At 47.3% G+C, this 25,521-nt stretch overlaps 3 protein-coding genes across 3 annotated transcripts; 1 reads left to right on the plus strand and 2 right to left on the minus strand.

Annotated features, from left to right (window-relative positions):
• The first annotated feature begins 314 nt into the window (after positions 1 to 314).
• On the plus strand, positions 315 to 19,414 carry LOC135598229 (PHD finger protein ING2-like). The gene is made up of 6 exons (XM_065091767.1): positions 315 to 393; positions 5,279 to 5,469; positions 17,338 to 17,401; positions 17,795 to 18,045; positions 18,169 to 18,207; positions 19,179 to 19,414. The coding sequence occupies exons 1-6, from the start codon at positions 315 to 317 to the stop codon at positions 19,278 to 19,280; spliced, it is 726 nt and encodes a 241-aa protein (XP_064947839.1). The 3' UTR covers positions 19,281 to 19,414.
• A 2,914-nt stretch (positions 19,415 to 22,328) lies between these two features.
• Positions 22,329 to 23,051, minus strand: LOC103999572 (MADS-box transcription factor 47-like). The gene has a single exon (XM_009421361.2). The coding sequence runs from the start codon at positions 23,049 to 23,051 to the stop codon at positions 22,329 to 22,331; it is 723 nt and encodes a 240-aa protein (XP_009419636.2).
• A 943-nt stretch (positions 23,052 to 23,994) lies between these two features.
• Positions 23,995 to 24,792, minus strand: LOC103999563 (inactive protein RESTRICTED TEV MOVEMENT 2-like). The gene has a single exon (XM_009421350.3). The coding sequence runs from the start codon at positions 24,790 to 24,792 to the stop codon at positions 23,995 to 23,997; it is 798 nt and encodes a 265-aa protein (XP_009419625.1).
• Between the last annotated feature and the right edge of the window lie 729 nt (positions 24,793 to 25,521).

Consider the following 25,521-nt stretch of genomic DNA (forward strand, 5'->3'; position numbering starts at 1 on the left):
ATTGAGATCTCTAGATCCAAAATTTGATTTTATTGCTGTTGCGATCGAAGAATCTAAAGATTTGAAAAAAATGTCTTTAGAAGAACTTATGGGTTCCCTTCAAGTTCATGAACAATGGATTACAAAAAGAGGAGAAGACAAAACTATGGAGCAAGCATTACAAACGAAGCTTACTCTTGAAAATAAACGAGAATCAAATTCTCAAAGAGGAAGAGGACAAGGACAAAGAGGAAGAGGAGGCAGAAATCAGACCAATCAAGAATCTCCAAACATTGAAGGTGGTGGAGAAAATTCTAGCCAAAGAGGCCGAGGTTATGGTCGAGGACGTGGCTGAGGCCGTGGACATGGCAGAAACTCTAAAAGGTCTGAAATACAATGTTATGTTTGCAAAAGGTATGGGCATTATTCTTATGAATGTTATTATAATCCTAACAATCAAGGTGATAAGGCAAATTTTGTTGAGGAAGAAAAAAACGTAAATCAAGTTTTATTAATGAGTTATGATAATTTGAAAGAGGATCAATCTATGACATGGTATCTAGATACAGGAGCTTCAAATCACATGTGTGGCATCAAAGAGTTATTTTCAGAAATGGATACAAGTTATTCCGGGAACACTACATTTGGTGATTTGTCTCAAAGACCAGTAAGAGGCAAAGGTAAAATTCTCCTTGAACTTAATAATGGCAAGGAAGTATGCATTTCAGATGTTTATTATGTTCCTGATATGAAAAATAATATTTTAAGCTTGGGACAATTACTTGAAAAAGGTTATGAAATTGAGATGAAAGATATGGCTCTCTCAATTCGTGATAAGAATAAAACACTGATATCACATGTGAAAATGGCACATAATAGAATGTTTCCTTTGCATTTAAGTATTTTTTATTAATCAAATTGTTTTAAAGTTGATATTGAGGATATCTCTACACTCAGATGTTTGTGGCCCTATCAATCCAGTATCACTTGGAGGAAACAGGTATTTTCTTACCTTCGCTGATGATCATAGTGGAAAAACTTGGGTTTATATGTTAAAAGAAAAGAAAGAAGTTTTAAGCAAATTCAAATAATTTAAGGATTTGGTTGAAAGACAAAGTTGTTGTAAGATTAAATGTTTAAGAACAGATAGGGGTAGTGAATATATATCAAATGAATTTGAAAGTTTTTGTAGAAATAATGGAATTCTACATCAATTCACCATGCCATACACACCTCAACAAAATGGTGTCTCAGAAAGAAAAAATAGGACTATCCTTAATATGGTCCGATGTATGTTAAAGGAAAGAAAAATTTCGAAAGAATTTTGGGGTGATGCTGTTGCTTATGCAGTTTATTTGCTTAACAGGTTTCCGACAAAGCGAATTGGTAATGTTACACCAGAAGAAGCATGGACCTTACAAAAACTAAGAGTTGATCATTTTAGGATTTTTAGAAGTGTTGCATTTGCCAAGATACTAGAAGAGAAGAGAACAAAATTGGAGGATAAAAGTCAAAAATGCATTTTGTTAGGTTATCCAAAGAATTCCAATGGTTACAAACTCTATAATCCTATCACAAATAAAGTTGTGATGTCAAGAGATGTTGAGTTTGATGAACAACAGATTTGGAACTGGAAAAGTGATGAGCAGCATAAGAAAGCTATAGCTTCAGAAGAAGATGATACAATACAAGCAAGCACCGAAATGGCTTTACCAGAATCATCACCTAGATCAACTAGGTCACATGATTCAAGAAGTCCAATTATAAGAAGGACAAGACCGATTCAGGACCTATATGATGTGACTCGAAGGATTAATACTAACAATGATGAACTTTCTTTATTTTATCTTTTTGCAGGATATGATCCATTAATCTTTGAAGAAGCTTATAGAGATGAAAAATGGTGACAAGCTATTAATGAAGAGATTCATGCCATTAACAAAAATAATACATGGGAGCTTACTACACTTCCAGAAGACCACGAAGCTATCGGTGTTAAGTGGATCTTCAAAACAAAAAGAAATGCAAAAGGAGAGGTGGAGAGATACAAGGCCAGATTGGTTGCGAAGGGATATAAACAACAATATGGGATTGATTATGAAGAAGTATTTGCGCCAGTTGCTCGATTGGAGACAGTAAGATTACTTATCTCTCTAGCAGCTCAAATGAAATGGGAGATTTTACAAATGGATGTCAAATCAGCATTTCTTAATGGAGTTCTTGAAGAAGAGGTATATATTCAACAACCCCCTGGTTTTATTATTCAAGAACAAGAGGACAAAGTATATAAGTTAAAGAGAGCTCTTTATGGGCTTAAACAAGCCCAACGAGCATGGAATTCTCGAATAGATACTTATTTTATTCTAAATGGTTTCTCTAAATGTCCACATGAACATGCTCTCTATACAAAATCTAACTCTAATGGAGATATCTTGTTTATATGCCTGTACGCAGATGATTTAATATTTACAAGCAATAGTAGCTCCATGATTATAGATTTTAAGCACTCTATGAAAAAGGAGTTTGAGATGACCGACTTGGGCTTAATGACTTATTTCCTTGGTATCGTAGTTATATAAGATAATGAAGGAATTTTTATCTCACAAGAAAATTATGCAAAGGAGGTTTTAAAGAAGTTTTCCATGGAAGATTGTCATCCTACAGATACACCTATTGAATATGGCACCAAGTTGACCAAGGAAGGTGAAGGTAAATATATTAATCCAACTTATTATAAAAGTCTAGTTGGATGTTTAAGGTATTTGACATGCACTCGACCTGATATACTATTTGGAGTTGGTTTAATAAGTAGATTTATGGAAGTTCTAAAGACATCTCATTTAAATGTCACTAAAAAAATTTTACGATATATCAAAGGAACAATTGAGTATGGAATGTTCTATTCATCATCTAAAAAGTTGGAGCTCATTGGATATAGTGACAGTGATTGGGCCGGAAGCTAAGATGATCGGAAGAGTACAACTGGATTTGTATTTTATTTTGGTGAAGCTACATTCACTTGGTCTTCAAAAAAGCAACGAATCGTTGCTCTATCAAGTTGTGAAGCAGAATATATAGCAACTTCTTCTAGTGTTTGTCATGCAATATGGCTAAGAAGATTACTCCAAGAACTTCATATGCCACAGGAGAAGTCAACCAAGATTTATATTGATAACAAATCAGCTATTGCCTTAGCCAAGAATCCAGTCTATCATGAAAGATCGAAGCATATCGATACAAGATTTCATTTCATAAGTGATCATATCAAAAATAAAGAAGTGGAGATACATTATGTCAAGACAAGTGAACAAGTGGCTGATATACTCACAAAACCTCTTAAATTTGAAATATTTCAACAACTTCGAAGAAAACTTGGCATGCTGAATGGAATAAGTTTAAGAGGAGAGAATGTTGGAATTAAACTTGTTCAAATGTCATAAAAAGGTTCATTGCATCAAGTGGGAGAATCATTACATCAAAAAGAAAAAATGGATTAAAAGTCTATAGAAGGATAAGTCAAATTAGTTATTGGTTCTTGAAAGGGTTTCTTGAAAGAGAATGATTCATTTTGAATACAATTAATATAATGTATCTTTGGGGACTATATAAACCCCATATGTTGGGTCATGAGGGTAAGAGAGTTTCTGAAATTATAAAAGTATTTTTTTTTAAGAGAAATATAGAAGATTAAAGCTTGTTATACTCTTGCTCTGTTTAATAACTCCATCCCCTCTTCCTATCAAGTTCAACAAAAGAAAGAACAAAATATTTTTCAAGATATGAAGGATGAACTCAACAATGCATGGTTGAAGGCCCAGCATTTTGAAGTCTCTGTTGAGTTGCAAGCTTGATTGTTTGAGGTCTACGCAACATGATGCAGAAACTCAAAGGAAGAAGACTGAGAGAGTGCCATTTTCAATTGATGATATGGACAAACCAGAAACTTAATGAAGGCGGCAAATACTTATGGACACATAAAAGCTGTCTAATTGATGATCTGCCTGTTCTTCTCATCTGATCGTCTCATAGGAGCTGCAAAACTTGATTGAACAAGAAAAATAGGATAGCTTGAAGGATTGTTATCTTGATGTTGTTTCGACCACATGGGTAATGTCTTGGTAGAACAAATACTGAAATGATTAAGGCGGAAAAAAACATATTATTGTGCAAATAAAACTATTCAATGAAAGTGCTTTAAAGGAGAAAATAAGAAGCAGGGTAGAGATGATACAAGGAAATTTTATGCAATAATGGTGATTTATGAGAAATTTGGTTTGTATATGGAATTAAAAATATAAAAGAATCTAGTAAAAATAATTCAATCGGATGATTTTGGTAGCAAATTGATAAAATTTCTAACAATCTTTATAATGATTAATGTTTTGCTTGGGTCATTCAACTTTATTATATTAGTGCAAAAACCAAGTCTCATGATAAAATATGTGTATTGAGAGAACATACGCAGAAAATTAGTCAAGTTAGGAGTTCTAATTTTTATTGGGAAAATGCTTGCAGAAGTGACAAAAATTAATCCAACTATCACAATAATTTATTTTTGATTAAGAAAAGATCTTAATTCTATATTGATGGGACTGTATAGGTGGTCATCATCATAGGATCATTACAATACCCAACCTTGTTCCTTACAGAAGTAAAGAATAATAATAAAACAAGCACATTTGGACAAATTTAATTGAGAAGAATTCTAATTTTTATTTGAATATTAAGATTCTATGTTTTCGTATTTGAATATTTTTACATACTTGTGTAGACACACAAAACACAAGATGAATTCGAATTTATGGTTTATAACTATGTTTTCCGAGAACACATTACTCTTTAATCCTACTAGGTCTAAACATAATATCTTTAGAGATTAGAAATAGTCCAATATGATGCAGCTTGTATGAAAAGTATATAGAAAGAGAAGCATATCAAAGAAGTACAAATACAAAAAGATGATCTTGATATGATTGGAATAGTTGATGAACTGTTTTTCCCTGTAGTACAAATGCTTATATTTTGTTCCAGTTTATTTAGTTTTTAATTTTAATATGAATGCAAAATCTGCTGTTATGAAATGTGCTTGCCAGTTACAATGGACCAACCTTCCCTATTAATAATCTTAGATGTCCACTGGACCTGGTATAAAATATCCATTGTAAGCAAGATAAAGCTGTCAAATATTATTTCTAAATATCTATTTGTGTATAGTTCCATATTTCATTGTATTGATATTATCCTCCTTTCTTTTTCTTGATATCTTCAGTTATTCTTGTACTCCTGGATTTGCAAGCAGGTATCATAAACCAGACAAAAGAACAAACAAGGTCTTGTTTAGGAATGCCTTCTCACAACTCAAAGAAGGTAATCCGTGATGATGATGAGGTAGAATTTGAGAAGATGAAAAGAGAGATTGAAGCTAGCCAGGAAAATGCATTGAGCCTGTGCACAGAGAAAGTTTTGCTAGCCCAACAAGCTTGTGAACCCGTAGCCAACCTTTTGTTTATGACAGGAGTTTTAGAAATCATCTCAATAGTCAACCCTAGTTTATTCCTACATGGTTTTGTGTATGAAGCATTCTAAAAGTTAATAGCAAAGTTTTCCGATCATTGACCAGAATAGACCTGCCATGAACTTAAAAGACTAACTTGTGACCTATTTTGTTAATCAACAATTTATGATATGCTGATCCTGATCTGAAAGAGCCTAGATGAAGGGTGTTACAAGCTTTTACATTGGAATAGGATCAGTTTCAACTGCTCCACTATAAAAACTGAGTTTCAAGTATGAGGCATCTTAATCTGCAAACGGATTCATTAAATTTCCTCTTGACTAATTTATCATTCAGCATGTTTAGACCAAAACCCTTAGTGTTCTCTGAATCCTGATTTGCTTTCCTACATTTACTTCATTACTATACAATCTAGGACATCTGAAGCATATCAATGGGATCAACATGACTGCATGTTTATTTGCAATATCATTTGCAAAGTGAGGGACTTTAAAAACAAGAAACTGTCTTTCATTGTATTATTCTCCTTCATTCCTTGATTTCATGCACTATTGTTGGTAAGGGAAGATAACTTGCATAGTTGTACTTGTACTTTTGTCGCTTTTATCATGCAAAAGGGAACTTGTCAAGCAAAAAAATAATTACAGCATTTACAAAAGAAATTTGTAAAATGTGTAGGTGAAAAAGGTTCTTGGCATCTTGACAAACTGATCCTTGCTATTTATCTCCATACATCTCCACTGTGGCAAGCATTGTTAAGAAGGTGATAGCAGCCAATCTCATAAGTGAGTTATCTTCATCAAGTTGCTTACCTGCCTGACCGATCACCTCAGTCTATGAGCACCTTCATCTTGTTGTGGTGTACTGAAACCAAAATATTGTGTTTGAATATTACAGGAAAGTTTTTTTTTTTTTGCATACATCTCTATATATAGTGCTTTTTATGCTTATTTACGGAAAGTGCTTTGCCATAAAACCCAAGGGAATACATTTTTTGGCTACCCCACTAATATGGCAAAAAATGGTAAACCCCACTCCCGGCGACGTCCCCCGCACGTGGACAGGCGCGGCGCCCCAGGGAGAGCAACGAGGGCAACGGTCTGCGTCCGGACGTCAGCTTCACTGAGCCCACAGTCCCTCAGTTGACCCAGCACAGTAGGACGAGACAGGAGTAGGTAGCGGTTGAAGCTCGCCCATACCCTGCGATTCCCCATTCCCATACGCAAGGTCCTCGGCGATGTCGGACGCGATCAGAGATACGGCCCCGACCGATGGGAGGGCGCGCCCGATAGTGCCGAGTTCCCCCTATAAACGCCCTGGAGCCAGAGGGAAGAAGGTAGGCTGAAATCCCCAAACAACCGCCACCGCGTCTCTCTAACTTAATCGTCGGAGGGGTCGGGTCAAGCCGACCCGACCTTTGTGCAGGTATCAAGCCGAGGACTCCCGTCCGGGACACGCAACCAAGGAGTCCCCACCCGGAGGAAGTCGCTGCATCGCCCCGAGTCCGAGGCCGCCCCGACCACCCCGGAGGAGACGAGCATCGCCCCAGGGAGATCCCCGCCATTCGGACCCCCGAACGAGCCGAGACGACCTCTCGGGTCATGGCTAAGAAAAAAAGGTGTTTACACTAACATAATGGCGCTAGAAGGAGGGCCGGTCCGAATGTCAAGCGATCAACAGGCCCACTCTGACGAACCCCCAGCCGTCCGGTCGCACCCGACCGACGCGGCGGAAGAACATCCCCAACAGGAGGGGGTTCGGGACGAGCGCCCCGCTACGATCTCGGAGCGCTATTGGCGATTGTTCAACGATCCGGGTCTATCGCCGCCCATCGCCAATCCCGGTGGCCCGTCACCCGTGCCACCCGAAGCCTTCTACGACCTCACGCACCAGGTCCGGGCTCTTACGGGAGTGATGCAGACCATCATCCCGCTGGTCTCTCCCCCGACGTCTTCACACTCGACCCTATCTCCACCTCGGCAACGGCCCGCCGCTCAAAACCCCGCGCCGCTCCCCGAGTCTCCCGCTTCGCCTCCGATCCAATCGACCCAACCCGGGAGCCGAGGAGCGGAGGAACCAGCGGCGCACCCGACGCCTGCAGCCCCTCTTTCAGACCCGGCCGAGGGCCTGTGGGCCTAGCTACGCCTCGTAGGCCGCCGACTGGACGGGGTGCAGCGTGAGGTTCGCCGAACCAGGGGAGACCCGGGGGCCGAACAACACTAGGGGTCCCCCTTCACCCCCGAGATTCAAGAGCAAGCAATCCCGCCGCACTTTCGGCTCCCGTCATTAGATGCCTATGAGGGTGCCACTGATCCGGCGGACCACGTGGCCGCTTTCCGCGCCCAAATGGCGCTATATGGGACGTCCGACGCCCTGATGTGCAGGGCGTTCCCGACAACCCTGCGGGGCCCGGCCCGAGCGTGGTACAGCAATCTGAAGACCGCGACCATCGCCTCTTTCGACCAATTGGCCAGGGACTTTGAGCTTAACTTCCTGGCTTATGCCAAGCCGAAACCGTCGGTGGCGATGCTCCTCGGGCTCAACCAGAGGGAGGATGAGCCCCTCTCTCACTTTGTGAACCGCTTCACCGCACAAATCTGCGGGCTGTCTGATGCTCACCCTTCTTTGATGATGCAGGCATTCATGATGGGCCTGCGCCCTACCCGATTCTTTTGGTCTCTGGTGGAACGACCCCCCACTTCGGTCCCCGAAATGTTGCAGCGTGCGAACCAGTACATTGCGGCCGAGGCTTGGATGGTCGGGAAGCGCGACGAGCACAAGAGGGTCAAGCCAGAGCAGTCCCAACAACAACAGCCTGCTACCTCCCGGCGCAGGGCCGGCGGCCTCAACGATGCGATACCTAGGTCCCCTCCCCCAGGCCTGAACTCCTCTCGGATCGAAATATTTCTCCATATTAAGGAGAAAGGCCTTCTCAAAGACCCCTACCCGATGAGGAGCCCGCGCGAACTCGCGGACCGCTCTAAATACTATCGTTTCCACCGGCAGCCCGGTCACGACACCGAGGAATGTCGAGAATTAAAAAGGCAAATTGAGGAGCTCATCCGCCGAGGGCACCTCGGCTCATACCTCCGACCAGATAAGGAGCTCTCGCCACGCCCGGAGGGCCCCATCGAGCGGCACATAGAGGTCATAATCGGCGGGCCGGCGTCCGGAGGAAGTTCCATGGCGGGCGGAAGGGCGTACGCCAGGGCCTCCCGAGCCGAAGCTTCCAAACCCGCAAAAGGCCCCGAAGTCACCTTCCCGACCGGGGAACCTGAACCACCCGAACATGATGACGCGTTGGTGATATCAGCCAGAATAGCCAACGCGCAAGTGAGGAGGATCATGATCGACACTGGAAGCTCGGCCGATATACTTTATTGGGACGCCTTCCAAAAGCTCAGCCTGGTAAAGGAGAACATGAAGCCGGTATGCTCAACACTCACGGGGTTCACCGGCGCCTCAATCTCATCACTAGGGGTCATCACCCTGCCCCTAACTTTGGGAGTCTTCCCGAAGGCAAAAACGGTGATGACCTCCTTTCTGGTGGTCGACCTCCCCACGGCATACAACGCCATCCTGGGACGGCCAACCCTCAACAAGACCCGAGCCGTCATCTCAACTTACTACCAAACCATCAAGTTCCCAACCCACGATGGGGTCGGGGAAGTGGCGGGGAACTCCTGGGAGTCCAGGAGCTGCTACTTGACCGCTGTGTCATTAAACAAGAGAGCGAGGGTCCAATCCCCGCTGGAAGACCCCCGGGAGGGAAAAAAACCGACCCCCCGCCCCGAGCCGAAGGAATCCACCATTGACTTGCCACTGATCGAAGGAAGGCCCGACCAAACAGTCAAAATCGGGTCGGGATTGCCCGAACAAGAACAACGACAGCTCGTCAGCCTTCTGCAAGCCAACGCTGACATTTTCGCTTGGACCCCAGCTGACCTAGCGGGAGTCCACCCGGAGGTCGCGCTGCACCACCTGAACATCTCGTCCGACGCCCGCCCGGTGAAACAGAGGCCCAGGCGACAGGCCCCGGATCGGCAACTGGCCATCCGAGAAGAAGTAAACCGGCTTCTGGCAGCCGGTTTCATAGAAGAGGCAAGGTACCCACAGTGGCTCTCCAATGTAGTCCTTGTCAAAAAACCTAATGGAAACTGGCGGATGTGCGTTGACTACACCAGTCTCAACAATGCTTACCCAAAAGATTGCTACCCCCTGCCGAAGATCGACCAGCTAGTCGACGCCACGGCCGGCCATGCCCGGCTCTCGTTTATGGACGCCTTCTCCGGGTACAACCAAATCAGGATGGCACCCGAAGACCAAGAACACACCGCCTTCCTCACCGAGCAAGGGATATATTTTTACAAAGTTATGCCGTTCGGGTTGAAAAATGCCGGAGCAACCTACCAGAGGACGGTGAACAGGATGTTCGCCCACCAGATTGGACGAAACATGGAGGTATATGTCGACGACATGATCGTAAAGAGCCGAACGGCGGAGGCTCATCCTTCCGACCTGGCTGAAACATTCGACACTCTGCGGAAGTTCGGCCTGCGCCTCAACCCCGCCAAGTGCACCTTCGGCATGACCTCGGGAAAATTCCTCGGATTCATCATACACGAGAGAGGGATTGACGCCAACCCGGAAAAGATACAGGCCATTATTAACATGCAGCCTCCTCGGACGATCAGAGACCTGCAGCGCCTTAACGGGAGGCTAGTCGCTTTATCACGTTTTCTCTCCCGATCGGGAGATCGATGCCACCCTTTCTTCCAGGCCCTGAAGGATCCGAAGAACTTCCGATGGACGGCGGAATGCGAAAGGGCCTTCGAGCAGATGAAGCTACACCTGGCCAGCCTCCCTCGACTCGCTTCGGTCTCCCCGGGGGAGAAATTGAGTCTTTACCTTGCCGTCTCCCGGCACGCGGTCAGTTCGGTTCTAGTCAAAGAAAATTCCGGCGATCAACTGCCGGTCTACTACGTCAGCCACATGTTGAGCGGGCCAGAAGAACGCTACCAGCCGATCCAAAAGCTGGCGCTTGCACTCGTCCTGTCGGCGCGGAAGCTCCGCCCTTACTTCCAGGCCCACCCGATAGAGGTAATAACTGATCAACCGCTTCGGCTTGTTCTGTCCAAATTCGACGTTGCAGGGCGTCTCCTCAAATGGGCAGTGGAGCTCGGCGAGCACGACATACAGTACATGCCTCGGACCGCCATCAAAGCCCAGTCCGTGGCAGACTTCATTGCGGAGCTGACCCCGAATACAGGCGAAGAACTCGAGCCACTGCGTGACACGTGGACCCTCCACGTAGATGGCTCGGCCAACGCGAAAGGCGCCGGCGCAGGGCTGGTGCTGGTAACACCTGACGGCCGCTCGATTGAGCGCTCCCTCCGCTTCGGGTTCAGGGCCACCAACAACGAGGCAGAATACGAGGCTCTCCTGGCGGGGCTCCAGTTGGCACTGGAAATGCGGGTGACCGACATACGCGTCATCACCGACTCACAGCTGGTGGCTAGGCAACTCGACGGCGAATACGAGGCCCGGGACCCGACTATGGCGAAATATCTGACACAGGTAAAAAGCCTTGCCGCCAAGTTCGCCTATTTTGAATTGTCGAATGTCCCCAGGAGCGAGAACCAGCGAGCCGACACCCTAGCAAAACTGGCGTCCGGCCCGGCCCCCTGGGCTCGGCCCGAGACCGAAGAACTCCCCCGCCGAGCCATAGAGGTCGTCGCCACCGTCGCTCACGGCACGCCGGCAACTTGGGTACAGGAGATTCTACGCTTCAAGCGGGACGGGACCCTGCCCGACGATGCAACTACAGCTCGACGCTTGCGTCGGACGCAGGCGTGGTACACCGAGGAAGGAGGACGGCTGTACAAGCGGTCTTTCTCGTGCCCCTTGTTGCGCTGCCTGGAGCCGAGCGAAGCCTGGACGGTTCTGTCCGACATGCATGAGGGGGCCTGCGGGGAACACATGGGCGAACGAGCCCTGGTGCACAAGGTACTCCGACAGGGGTACTACTGGCCGACCATGCGCCAGGACGCGAAAGCTTTCGTGCGGCGGTGCAGCTCGTGCCAGGAGCACGCCCGCACCGCCCGACGGCCGGCGGTCCTATTCACCCCCGTCGACTGCGCCTGGCCATTCGCGCAGTGGGGACTGGACATACTCAGGCCTCTTCCGCCCGCCTCCGGCCAGCGGAAGTACATCATCGTGGGAGTGGACTACTTTACCAGATGGGTCGAAGCCGAGCCCCTAGCAACCATTACGGAGTCGCAAGTGGAAAGGTTCGTGTGGAGAAACCTCATAACTCGGTTCGGCCTGCCCCAGTCCATCGTCACCGACAACGGACCTCAGTTCGCCGGCAGGAAATTCCAAGAGTTTTGCGCCAAACACAAAATTCAGCTGAGGTTCAGCTCGGTGGCTTACCCCCAGGCGAATGGGCTAGCCGAAGTAACCAACCGGGCCATCGTCGACGGCCTCAAGAGACGGGTATCCGCTACCCGATCGGCTTGGATCGACGAGCTCCCGAGTGTCTTGTGGGCGCTTCGCACCACCCCCAAGACCCCGACCGGGGAGTCTCCCTATAGCCTCACGTTCGGGACCGAGGCCGTGCTACCATCCGAAGTAGCCGTCCCGACTCCGCGGACGACAGACTACAGCCAAGAAGCCTCGGGCGAAGGGCTCCGATCCAACCTGGACCTGCTCGAGGAAAGACGGGCCAACGCACACCAGAAAGCTCTTTCTTACAAAAGAGCCGTGGCGAGGGTCTACAACCGGAGCGTACGACCCCGATCGATAAAGTTAGAGGACCTGGTCCTGCGCAAAATCGAAGTCAGCCACCCAACCCAAGTAAGGGGGAAGCTGGCCCCAAAGTGGGAGGGACCCTATCGGGTCATCGGGGTATCCCGACCGGGGACGTTCCGACTCGCAACAATGGGTGGCGACCCCGTGCCCCGGACTTGGAACATACAGAACCTTAGGAAATATTTCGTCTGAAGACATAGGCACTACGCTAACACAGAAATCGGAAGAAAAGATCATCTTATTAAAAAGGGGGGGGGGATACAAAAGCCAAAACCCATACAGAAACCCCTCACACCCTCGACCTCGACCCCGACATACAAAAAACCCGCACTACTCTCCTGGGGTCTTCGGGCGGTCGTCGAATGGCACGTCCTCCGGCATGTCCACCTCCAGATCCACGGGGTGAGAGGCGAACGGATCCCTTTCCACCTCGGAGCCAGGAGGGCACGAGCCAAAGCGACCCAGGGCGATTCTGTATCTGTACTCGTAGGATACTCGTCCCATTCGGGTCAGCCCGAGCTCGAAGTTCTCGGACTTCTTGTAGGCTTCGATCGCCTCCTTGTCCTTCAACGGACGAAGGCGAATCTCCTCGGCAAGCGCATCGGCAGTAGCGCGGGCCTCAGCCTCGGCCTTCTCCACCCTCTCGGTAAGGCCGAGCACCTCCGACTTCAATAGGCGAAGCTCGGCCCGATCCATGCAAAGAAACTCTCGCAGTTCCTTGACCGAGTTGCCCGACTGTTCGAGCTCCGCCTTCAAGCGCGCCACTTCCTCCTCGGACTCAGTTGCGCGCTTCTCCGCGGCCGCCACCGCCTCTGGGCCCGACCCGGCCCGGACTTCCTCTAGCTGACGGCACAACTCGGAGTTGCACTCGCTGAGGTTCCAGATTACCTGGCCAGCATCACGCACGCGGTCCATCAGCGCCATCGAGTAGTGGAGGCCCTGCCGCAGAAAAAGAGGGGGTCAGCACACGGTCACGAGGATGCCCGGAGTTGACAAAACACTTACCAGTGTCAGAAACCGCCCCGCCTTGCTAAGCATGGCCTCCGAGGGCAGGGTGTACAGGTCCCGAGCCAGGTCGGGGTGGAGCATTCCTCGGAGAAAGGCAGCCAAGGGGTCTCCCCCGGCCCACACTTTGTCCCCTCGGGACAGCCCCTTCCAACGGGCGACCAGCGGGTCGGAAGCCTCCCCCGGTGGAAGCTCGCCCATCACCAGCGACCATAGGGGCTCGTCGGCCCCCGTGCGTAGCCCGCACAGGTCATCCACCGTAGGCAAGCTCGACCTCTTCCCGGCCGCCCCTTGGCAAGGCGCATCCTCTCGGGAATGCCCTTCGTCCCGAACGGTCCGCTTCGCGCCAATGGTTGTCGAAGGGGTAGCCCCCGCCTTTGCTTTCCCGGTACCAGCTGTTTTCGCCCTCTTTGACGGGCGCCCCTCCGGAACCTCTAAAGAAGCATCCGCCGAGCCGGGCAACGGGTCGGCCGAGGGGCGCGAAGGGAATGCAGCGGGCGAACGGGGGGAAGAGGCCGACGATGAGCGACCGCCGCGGAGTGACAAAAGCTTCATTCCTACGAAGGAAACGAACAAACCATCACAAACTGTGTAAACATACAAGACGCGAGGAACATCCGCTATAAACATACCCCCGAAAGCCGGACTGAGACCCGCCTCGGCCAGCCACTCCTCGGTCATAGCTCGGAGGGCCTGAGAACCAGGAAGGACTGCCCGGAGCTTCTTCAGGTCCCGACGCTCCTCGCCATTCAAGTCCGGGACGGTGTTATCTATCGCCCTCACCGCCCACCGAACTCCGAAGCCCCAATCCTTCGACCAGCTAACGTAGAAAAACCGGCCCTTCCACCCTTTATTGTTCGAAGGGGCTCCCCCGACGCGAAAGCCGGCCCGGGCTGACACGAAATAGCCTCCCGGCCCCTTGAGAAGGCGGAAGCAAGAGAGGAAGAGGTTTCGCGTTGGGGTGATGCTAGCATAGTAACATTCCCCTAAGAACGCTACTAGGTAATGCCATGAGTTAGGCGCCACCTGGGAAGGCGAAATCCTCCACAAAGAAAGACAGGAAACGATAATAGGGTGAAGGGGAAGGCGCAGCCCGGCCTCTAGGGCATCTTGGGTCAGCGCGAAACCGCGAGGGATCGAGTCGTATGATCGCTGGCCCGGATCAGGGGCGACCAGGACAAACTCCTCCAGGATGTAATAACGCTCCCGGAGCTTTTCCAGCAACGACCCGCTCACCACCGAATCGAGGTCGTGCGGCCACATTAGGGCCTCAAGGGCTCGCGCCGCCTCCTCGTCTAGGGAAGACGGAGGCATGCTCTCCCGGACTCTGTCGAAGGACGAAGGTGAAGAGACAGGTGAAAAGGACATCCTTACCGGCTTTTGGAACGAACAAGAGAGACGACGAGGGAGCGACTGCGGGATGGTGGCGTAGGAGAGGAGAAGGTGCGATGACAGAAAGAAACGACGAGGTCCAAGACTCAGCAGCAAGAATCGTAAAACAGGTAGGGTACGCCATTTATGTAAGAAAAATCCCGCCAAAAGAGACGTCCCTTCGTCTCGCCCTAGCGGCCGACAGCTCATCCGCACACCCACTCGCATTAAGGAAGACAGACGAACACCCCATCATAAATGCGGACCCAAAGCCGCTACAGGAAACGACGTGGAAAACGGCCACTGCGACTTCTCAACGCCTAAAAAGAACGACGATCTTTCCGCATGCTTCCCGAGACCACCTCCTCGGCGCGGCCAGCCCGCCCGAGACGTGCTCCTCGACCGCATGTTCCCGAGACCACCTCCTCGGCGCGGCCAGCCCGCCCGAGACGTGCTCCTCGGCGGCATGTTTCCCGAGACCACCTCCTCGGCGCAGCCAGCCCGCCCGAGACGTGCTCCTCGGCCGCATGTTCCCGAGACCACCTCCTCGGCGCGGCCAGCCCGCCCGAGACGTGCTCCTCGGCCGCATGTTCCCGAGACCACCTCCTCGGCGCGGCCAGCCCGCTCGAGACATGCTCCTCGGCCGCATGCTTCCCGAGACCACCTCCTCGGCGCGGCCAGCCCGCCCGAGACGTGCTCCTCGGCCGCATGTTCCCGAGACCACCTCCTCGGCGCAGCCAGCCCGCCCGAGACGTGCTCCTCGGCCGCATGTTCCCGAGACCACCTCCTCGGCGCGGCCAGCCCGCCCGAGACGTGCTCCTCGACCGCATGCTTCCCGAGACCACCTCCTCGGCGCGGCCAGCCCGCCCGAGACGTGCTCCTCGGTCGCATGTTCCCGAGACCACCTCCTCGGCGCGGCCAGCCCGCCCGAGACGTGCTCCTCGGTGGCATGTTTCCCGAGACCACCTCCTCGGCGTGGCCAGCCCGCCCGAGACGTGCTCCTCGGCCGCATGCTTCCCGAGACCACCTCCTCGGCGCGGCCAGCCCGCCCGAGACGTGCTCCTCGGCCGCATGTTCCCAAGACCACCTCCTCGGCGCGGCCAGCCCGCCCGAGACGTGCTCCTCGGCCGCATGCTCCCCGAGACCACCTCCTCGGCGCGGCCAGCCCGCCCGAGACGTGCTCCTCGACCGCATGCTTCCCGAGACCGCCTCCTCGACGCGGCCAGCCCGCCCAAGACGTGCTCCTCGGCCGCATGTTCCCGAGACCACCTCCTCGGCGCGGCCAGCCCGCCCGAGACGTGCTCCTCGGCGGCATGTTTCCCGAGACCACCTCCTCGGCATGGCCCGCACGCCCGAAACATATCCCCCGGCCTCATGCCGCGCTAAAGCGCCTATGCAGCGCGGCCTACTTACCGCGGACCTGTGCCTCAATTGTGAACCTCGAAGAACACCGCCGCTTACCGATCAAAGCCACGCCTCGAATCCTCACCGTCCGATGCCGAGCCGTGGCTTCCTTTGGGGGGGGGGGATATGATATGGCAAAAAATGGTAAACCCCACTCCCGGCGACATCCCCCGCACGTGGACAGGCGCGGCGCCCCAGGGAGAGCAACGAGGGCAACGGTCTGCGTCCGGACGTCAGCTTCACTGAGCCCACAATCCCTCAGTTGACCCAGCACAGTAGGACGAGACAGGAGTAGGTAGCGGTTGAAGCTCGCCCATACCCTGCGATTCCCCATTCCCATACGCAAGGTCCTCGGCGATGTCGGACGCGATCAGAGATACGGCCCCGACCGACGGGAGGGCGCGCCCGATAGTGCCGAGTTCCCCCTATAAACGCCCTGGAGCCAGAGGGAAGAAGGTAGGCTGAAATCCCCAAACAACCGCCACCGCGTCTCTCTAACTTAATCGTCGGAGGGGTCGGGTCAAGCCGACCCGACCTTTGTGCAGGTATCAAGCCGAGGACTCCCGTCCGGGACACGCAACCAAGGAGTCCCCACCCGGAGGAAGTCGCTGCATCGCCCCGAGTCCGAGGCCGCCCCGACCACCCCGGAGGAGACGAGCATCGCCCCAGGGAGATCCCCGCCATTCGGACCTCCGAACGAGCCGAGACGACCTCTCGGGTCACGGCTAAGAAAAAAAGGTGTTTACACTAACACCCACTGTTTTCTTGATACAATTTTGCATGAAGTATCAATAGTCCATACTCCACGCACCCTTAGGTAAGATTCAGTGTATCGAGAAAAAGTGGAACAGATTATGTGCACAGAAGAGGATCAAAGCATTCTTCTGCAGTCTCCATTTAAAGATTTCAATCCTTGGATGTCTAATCGATCGAATGCACTAGTTTAGTAAGAATCCACCAAACTGCATTACTTTTGAGATTTTTTTTTCTTAACATGGAACATATTATGGACACAGAAGAGAACAGAAGACCTGCTATGTTAAGCTCATTTAAAGATTTCATTACTTGGATATTTAGTACATGGAACTCACCTTAGTATTCTCATATTTCATTACTCTAGAATGTGTTATCTACTTTTCAGATTTTGGCCAAGATTTATAGAAAATTAGCATGATGCTACTTTCCTGTTTCTATAATTTATTTGGATGCACTTAGATGTAGGTCCTCCTCAGCTAAGTTGGGATGTCATGCAGATAGAGGGCCATTTGAAGCGCCTAGATGAGGATTTGAACCAGTTTGCAGAAGACTTAAAGCAAGGTATTGTAATTTTTCTTGGCAGTTATTCTGATTAAGTCCTAGTTCTCTTGTTTAATCTGATGCTACCTGATGGTAAACTAACCATCAACTGGGCCCTAGCCTAGTGGTCAGTTCCCCACTTCATCTTGAAGAGTTTCCATGTCTGAATTCTTGTGGATGTCATGCCAAGTATTTGACATGGGTAGTTCTCCAGGAGTTGGCGCTGCTGAATTCAAAATAGTTGCATTTAAAATCATATTTCTGCAACTTATGTAAAGGTTACTCTGGAAATAATTAATCTTTTTTGTTTACTGACTTAATAAATGTGATGCTTTGCTACTAATTAGAAGGCTAATAGAGTTTTCTGTCCTTTAAATTGGATAACTCAACCAATACTTCGTTATTGTTGAACAGAAGGAAAGATTCCACCAGATGAACCAGCTATTCGTCCTCCACTTCCTATAGTGAATAGGGATGAAAAACGCAAGGGAGGTTATTTAACTCCTCAACCAAAGAGGCTCAGAGAAAGGGATTGGGATAGAGACCGGGATATGGATATAGAACTTATGCCTCCTCCAGGTAGTGATAGAAAAAATATTCCAGCATCTGCTGACGTTGATCAACCTATTGACCCAAATGAGCCAACATATTGTGTCTGCCATCAGGTTTCGTATTGACCTTTATAGACTATCTAATACGAGCTGTTCATAAATGTAGTTTTTCTTTCATAACGACGTCCATAATATTATGATATCATAAATGAAACCCTTTGCTTTCTCTATTTCCAGGTGTCATTTGGAGATATGATCGCATGTGACAATGAAAATGTAAGCTTCCAGGCTATTTGGTTTATTTCTTGCATTTCTGGACATCACCTTTTAGAACATTTTCTTCCAAGAGGCTTTTTGCATGTCAAGCTTTTTGTTTGCTTCACCTTTTATTTGTTAAAAAAGCTTCCAATCAATGAAGTGCCTGACTTAATCGCAGTGAAGGTTGATTTAAGAATTTATGCTAGCACACTTGTTCTTTTTCTATTCTCCTCTTCTGATTTTTCATTTGAAAATGTTATTATTCCCACGTAGCATTACATCCATTCATTTTTAGGTATCCCTCCGCTGCTCTAAAGCATTAAGTTTGATTCCATAGTCATTTAGTTGTTTTCATATCTTCATATCGTGCATAATTTTTTTATGCACCTTGAAGCCATGGAGCACATTTCCGTAAATGGATATCGGGTTCTTAATGTTACATCCTCTGGAATTTACTTATAAGTGATTTACAAATGGTGCCAATGCTAAGGAACCAGCTTTCTTCTCCTCCATCCTAATTTGGTAACATACATCTGAAACAAGAATTTGTTTTACTTGTTCACTTATTTTTCACATTAAAAAACAAATAATGCCATATTGGAACTCTTTTGATCGTTCCATTTTATTCTGTTTGTAACATTCTCCTACCAGATGAGGAAAATCTACTTAAACAATGCCAATAACCTTGTAGTTGGTTTCTTAGTTTGTGTTTTGTAGGTGGATGCAAGATGTATATTTGTGAAATTATATTATGGTGGACATACTGATGGATTTCCATGTTCTGCCACTATAGAATATTTTCATATATGTACCCCCATTCCACCTTTATTATTTCTGATTTACTATATAAATTTAAAAGCACATATTTGCATATTTTTTAGTGTATCATCTCTTTTGAAATATTGTTAACATTTTTTTGCATGTCTAATGTTACTTTGATCTAATATCTGTCATTTTCAATCTGCAATTTTTTTTTCATTGGGGTCCAGTGTGAAGGAGGTGAATGGTTCCATTATTCATGTGTCGGACTCACTCCAGAAACAAGATTTAAAGGGAAGTGGTTCTGCCCAACCTGTCGGAATCAACAATGAATTCTAGAATAGTCGGCCTGGGTAGAAAGAGGTGGTCTCCTACGAGTTCAACAGCCCATCAGCAATAGCCATTTTTTTTTTCTTTTTCCTGCAACATTCTTAAGCTGTGGGAAACACCTTGTTGTATCGATGTATATTGCTCACTGAAGAAGCTCTTTTCTGAAACGACATGAGCATAACTGTGCCGGTTATGTTTGGCACCAGTACTGGTTTTCTGCTTGTCCAGAAATTATCATAGATGTTGGCCCAATTTCTTTCCTTCAATTATGGCAAAACTGTGCTCGACTTAAATGTAGTCGATGTATGGCGTTGGTTCTTCAAATTATAAGAGTTATTAAGCTCAGAAAAAAGGAGTGTTTCCCCTTACAGCTGTGATTATTTCCATGTATAAACTGCTCTTGAAAGATGAGACTGGTGGGTTTGCAGTAGTATTGTCTCTCGGAGAGGATACAATCAACATTTGGTATTGCAAAACAATACTAGTTTTAAGGAATTGGTATTGCAAAACAATACTAGTTTTAAGGAATTGCTATAGGACAAAAATGTGAGTGTGATCGGAATTTTGTTCGATTAAATGCGACTCATGGTTTCTACATTGCAAAGTTTCGATTAACTCGAGAAACTGAATAGTTTGTACTCACATAACAAAAATTGTAATTCTTTTTTCTATCTATCCAAAGTGTCGAACCATATAAATTCTATTTTTATTATTTATATTTATATTTATATTAATGATTCTTTAGATTATAGTTTAGAATCGATAAGTCTATCATTGTAAGAGACATTTTGTTCTTCCTCGGTTTTCTTTCAATCTTACCGTTCCTACAGGGAGGAAGGTCGAGAGCAGAATCTGTTGGAGGAATGTTCAGAGCCATCAGACCACTTCAACAGAGAATGACATGCCATCAGGATTGAGAACAGTGTTTAGAACCACCTCTTCGTCTTTCCACATTTCTGCAAGGAGAGATGGCGTAAGCTATGTGCAGTTGCTTCAGTGACACTGGCACCGGTGCTCTTGGCAATTCTATTGAATTCCAAGAGGAAGATGCTGGTTCACAAAAAAAGCTTGTTAATCTGTATTTTCTGTTGGTACTATTTATTGTCTTTGTCATATATATATATATATATATATATATATATATATATATATATATATATATATATATATATATATATATATATATATATATATATATATATATATATATATATATATATAACACACTAGGGTAGAAAAGAGATTCGGATACTCGTGGCTCATGTTTAACTATTGATAGGGCGTATTTTAGCCCTATGTAAACCACCGATAGATGCTGCAGATCGACGCGATACCGTACGCCTCCAGAAGCGCGGGGTGCACGCCACGTCAAGCTCCAACGGTGCGACTGCACAGCCTGACCACCTCAAGAGCTGGGGGCGATGTCGTCTACTGTTAGGGCAGTGCCGTCTGACGCCGCTCAAGCACCCCCGAAGACACCATCTCATCAAAGAGGTTATTCCGCCCCCAGAGTCAACGGCCATGTCGGACCAGGGCCCAACCAATTCCCGCACGCAAATATAAATACCCCCGATCAGATCTAGGAAAAAGGAGAGGAAGAAGAAAATGGAATAAAACCCAATCTAACTTGCTCATCGGAGGGGCCAAAGTCGGGACACACCCGACGAAGGCCTTTTTGCAGGGAGGTGGTCGCCATCAAGCCGCAGGCGCCTTTACCCCGAAGTCGTCTCCCAATACGCAGAGGAGGGCGACCCAGTGGCTTGGATCCGACAGGTGTCAGTCTTGTCTCTCATTCCAAAGAGGAGCCCGCATGGTGAGGTAGGTCATCATCTATCCTAGAGACGAGCGGACACGTCTTCCCACATATAGAGCTCGAGGTCGACGGACCTTGAAACTGGAACAGCACAATGTCATTTGTTTGATGTTGACTTTAATGGAGTTGGTCAGACATGATAGATTCTGATTCTCTTCGTCCTAGTTAACCAAAGAATTGTAGATGATTAAGTTGCGAGTATAATTTATAACCTTAGTAATGCTAAAACTCCACCTCCCCATCATCTGGAAGCACAATATCATGTTCCAATTATGAAAAGACAGAAAAGAGGCTCTCATGAATGCTTGCTCAATGTTGTCAATCAAAAAAATTCAGATGCAAATGAAGAAAGCAAAATCGAAACAAAATGAAGGATAAAAACTGCAAAAGAGAGAAGGAAACTAAAAGGCTTACACCAGATGGAAAATATTAATCACAAATATGCAGAAAACTTTAGCAGAGAAAGCTTAGATTATTTGTCTACTCTTTATACTGCTGGCTACCAACTTCAGGATTATGTTCTTAGGTCATTATTTTCTCCATTTAATTTGAGACAAAAGAATTTACATCAGCCAGAGATTGTGGCAGTTAACAAGATTTACTATTTGGTCTTTTGATCCATCATCAACTATAGCTTCTCCTAGTAATGTAATTATGTTTAAGATAAAATAGAGCTGTAAACACTTTACGGAGGATATAATGATGTTGATCATCCAACAAATAAGGCCAAGGAAAAGTTTGCTTATGTGATAGATATATCCAATTATCTTCTCCAATTCATATAATCCAATCTTAGGAATTAGATGCTGCACTATATCTCATTCCATTTCATATAATGGCAGTTATTATAATACTTCATTAGAACACTACCACTGATCCATAGAATTTGCAGATAATCTGAACGATATTATTATTAACATACACTTTAATGTTGCTACAAGCAAAAGCAAAAATGTTCGTCCCCAAATGATGTGCTCTTTGTTTTGGTATAATCACATCAACATCATGCAATACTACATAAAGCCAACTCTATGACGGGAGAAGATTGGCGCCCTCTGGACAATTAATGATACAAACTAATTAATCTCATGCAGATCCATATTACTCCCTCAACTTTCGATGTGAAAGATGGAAAGAAGATGAAGAACATGGAGTCAGAACATTGCGGGCAAGAATGTCCCCCAAGAAGTCGTAGCGCCAACCAAGAACGGTTCGCCCTCCTCGGTGCCCCGCTACCTTAGCCGGCTGCGAAGGCATCCCAACTCATCGACGAGTGGTGCGAGCTCGGCCAAGAAACCGTGGCGTCAACAACGAAGGGCTCCTCGACGGTGCCACACCGCTCAAGACTGTCCTCCTCACTGCTCCGGTGGCTGCAGTCGCCTACGGGGGTCTCCACAAGTGAGGACGGTCCCCAAGAAGTCGTTGCACCGACCAAGAACGGTTCCCCCGCCTCGGTGCTCCCATTGCTGCTGCTGGCCGCGGTAGCCTCAGCCCGCGCTTGCGCCAGGTCCTCGGCGCGAGCAATTGCTTTACGCCGGAGCTCCTCAAGAAATCTCAGTCTTCGGACGGGATCTTCCATCCCCGTCGCCTTCACCGAGCCACACTCCTCCCTGCCATCTTGATTGCCATCGTGTTCTCGCGCCAGGCGGAGGTAGCGACGGATGGCGTCATCGCCAAAGGAGAAGGCCTTACCGCAGGAGGTAAAGGCGACGACGGCGACGTCGGAGCTGCAGACGGCGCCGAGTTCCTCCGCCTTGGAGAAGAGGCCTTGGCGCCTCTTGGCGAAGGTGACGCGTCTTCGTTTAGCATTCTCTACAACCCTCATCTCCAGATTCCTCCGTTTCTTCTTCGACGACGAGGAAGACGACTCCGGAGACATCAAGAACCTATGACTTCTTGAAAGCAGGTCTGCGGAAACGTCGAAGCCAATGGGGGTTTTTATGATGGCACTCTCCGGCATACCAGTACACCCACACCCGCGGGCCCCCTTGACGGGCCCACTATGTTGGTCCAATCACAGTAACCGACCCGCGGCGGGTGTGACATGTATTAAGGTTAACAAAATTAAATTAATAAAATTTGTCCGAATCTTATGAAGATTTAAATTAATGAAATTGTAAGATTTAAATTAAGATAATTATTTTCATATATCTCTTGTTAATTTTTGAAGTCCAGTATGTGTACTCTTGTGAACCTAAAAACATGTTTATATGACTTCATAATTAATCTTCATAAATTGATCAACTTTTGGCACATTAATATCCTCTAAAAATGCTTATGTTGTAAAAGTGTTAATTGTTGTTTTTTTATTTATCGATATCAATATATTTGGAAGATCTTAATGTATGTAGGGATGTTAATATTTGCAAGGGTATATGCATCGTTTCAAAATTTTACAAAAATAAATACGTAAACACTCCCTCTAAATATTCAGCATTGATAACTACGAAAAGATAATTTGCATGATCAAATGAAACTGAGACAGATATAAATGATTGAAGCCAAAAAAGAAAAACTTGATTGCAGACACCGTGAAAACCATCTGTTGCAGACGATGGTGGCGTGGCCCCCTTGTCATGAAGTAGAACTATGTTCTTCCACCGAGAGAGGAGTAGTGGCTCTAATTCTAATGCATACATGCATGCGAAGAATAGCAATCTCAGACGAGGTGTTCTTCTACCAAAGATCACCAGTCCAATCAAAAAAAGGTTTGTCGAATGATAAAGGCTACTGTGACAAAATTTATCACCAGTTCACAGGTTTATATCAATAAAGGCAAAAAACACATTGTCACATACAATTTTAAGCAACAACTGCAACTTTTATCTTCGTCTTCTTAGCAAGTGTTATTACAAATTACAACTCATGATGCATTCATTCGATATGAGGAGGAGACACAACGCTCAGCTATCTTTGGGACTCGGTTTGCAGTGCAGATACAATCCCAGTCCCACCGAAACCACCACAGTCAAAACCAAGGCTAGTATGACCTGCCTTGCTTGGTACGTTCCCGAGTTCAGCTTGCCTATTTTAAGCTTCAGCTTCACTAGCTTGCGTTTGCCACCACAATAGCTTGCTGGTGTGACTGCTGCTTTCTTCCCTGCATCGATCCTTTCGGTGCCTTCCTCACCATCTTCATCTCCATCCTTGCCTGCCACCTTCTCCGTGCCTTTCGGCTCTTTGAGCTGATCCTTCTTATCTTCCTCCACCTTCTGTGCATCAGATTCTTGGTTCTTCTTCACATCCTGTTGCTTCACGGCCTCCGCCGTCTCATCTTGCACGGCGGCCATGCCGGACGACTTTGGCAGCGTGATTTCGAGAAGTCCGTTGTAGAACTTGGCACGGATGCGGTCGAGGGTGCCGCGGTCGGGCAGTTGGAATTCCTTGTGGAAGCGGCTCCACTTGGTGTCGGTCAACGGGCGCTCTCCGGTCATTTCTAGTTTCCCATGTCTGTTGATCTTGACCTTGAGCTGGTCCTTGCTGAAACCTATGTGGAGAAAGAAAGAAGAACAAAACAGCTTCTTATTCTCAAGAAAAATGGATGAATTTGATGTGTTTATCGACCGAAATATATAGCAGAAGAAGGTGCCTGCGACATTAACGACGAGCGTGTCATCGTCTTGCTCCCGAAGCAGTTCATGCGGAGGAACGAAGTCCTCGTAGACGCGCTGTGGGAGGGTCGATCTCTGCCTTGTATCCATGCGAGGCTGTTTACGTAGGTGCTGTGTTGGGGGTCGAACGCCTGCAGTGCGATGGATCGGACGAAGATGATGGACACAAAACAGTGCAAGGTCGACTATATATAGATATGTATACTTGTACAAGATAAGGAGACTTTGGGTTTGAAATACATCACCGGTACATTGTTCCTTGTGGTCTAGTTGTTGTAAAGGCTGGGTTATTCCATCTCCATGGGGATTCTACGTAGGTCGCCTCATAGCATGGGGAAGGGAGGTTCCTTGTTTGGTCTCCACTCTTCTACTTCCCCAGCTTAAATTAATGGCTATGCTTCTTGGATCATAAGTCAGAAGTTCTTGTAATGTAATGAACCATTACATTGCTACAGTCAACATGAGACAGAAAGCGGACTCCCCAAGCTAACACGGTAATAATCTATTAGATCTATATCAGCAATCCAAGAAACACATGTGAAACCAGCCATTGCCTTTCTCTCGGACCGTTCCTGCTTCTCATGTTCTAGCATTGTACATGACCAGCTCACAAAGCTTGTTGAGCCTTTTCCCTTCTCCGATGTATCAGAATGCAGAATGGCTACTATTTTGCTCAGGCTAAGTTCTGCAATGGCACAGAACTGCAGCACTTAAACTGATACCCTAAAAATTGAAGTACTACATCTAACTGTGGAAGACTGGCTAATTTATGTCTTCTATGGTCAACTAATTTTATCTCCACATGAACATTATTTACTT

Source organism: Musa acuminata, chromosome BXJ2-1 (genome assembly GCF_036884655.1).
Source record: "Musa acuminata AAA Group cultivar baxijiao chromosome BXJ2-1, Cavendish_Baxijiao_AAA, whole genome shotgun sequence".
NCBI classification, from domain to species: domain Eukaryota; kingdom Viridiplantae; phylum Streptophyta; class Magnoliopsida; order Zingiberales; family Musaceae; genus Musa; species Musa acuminata.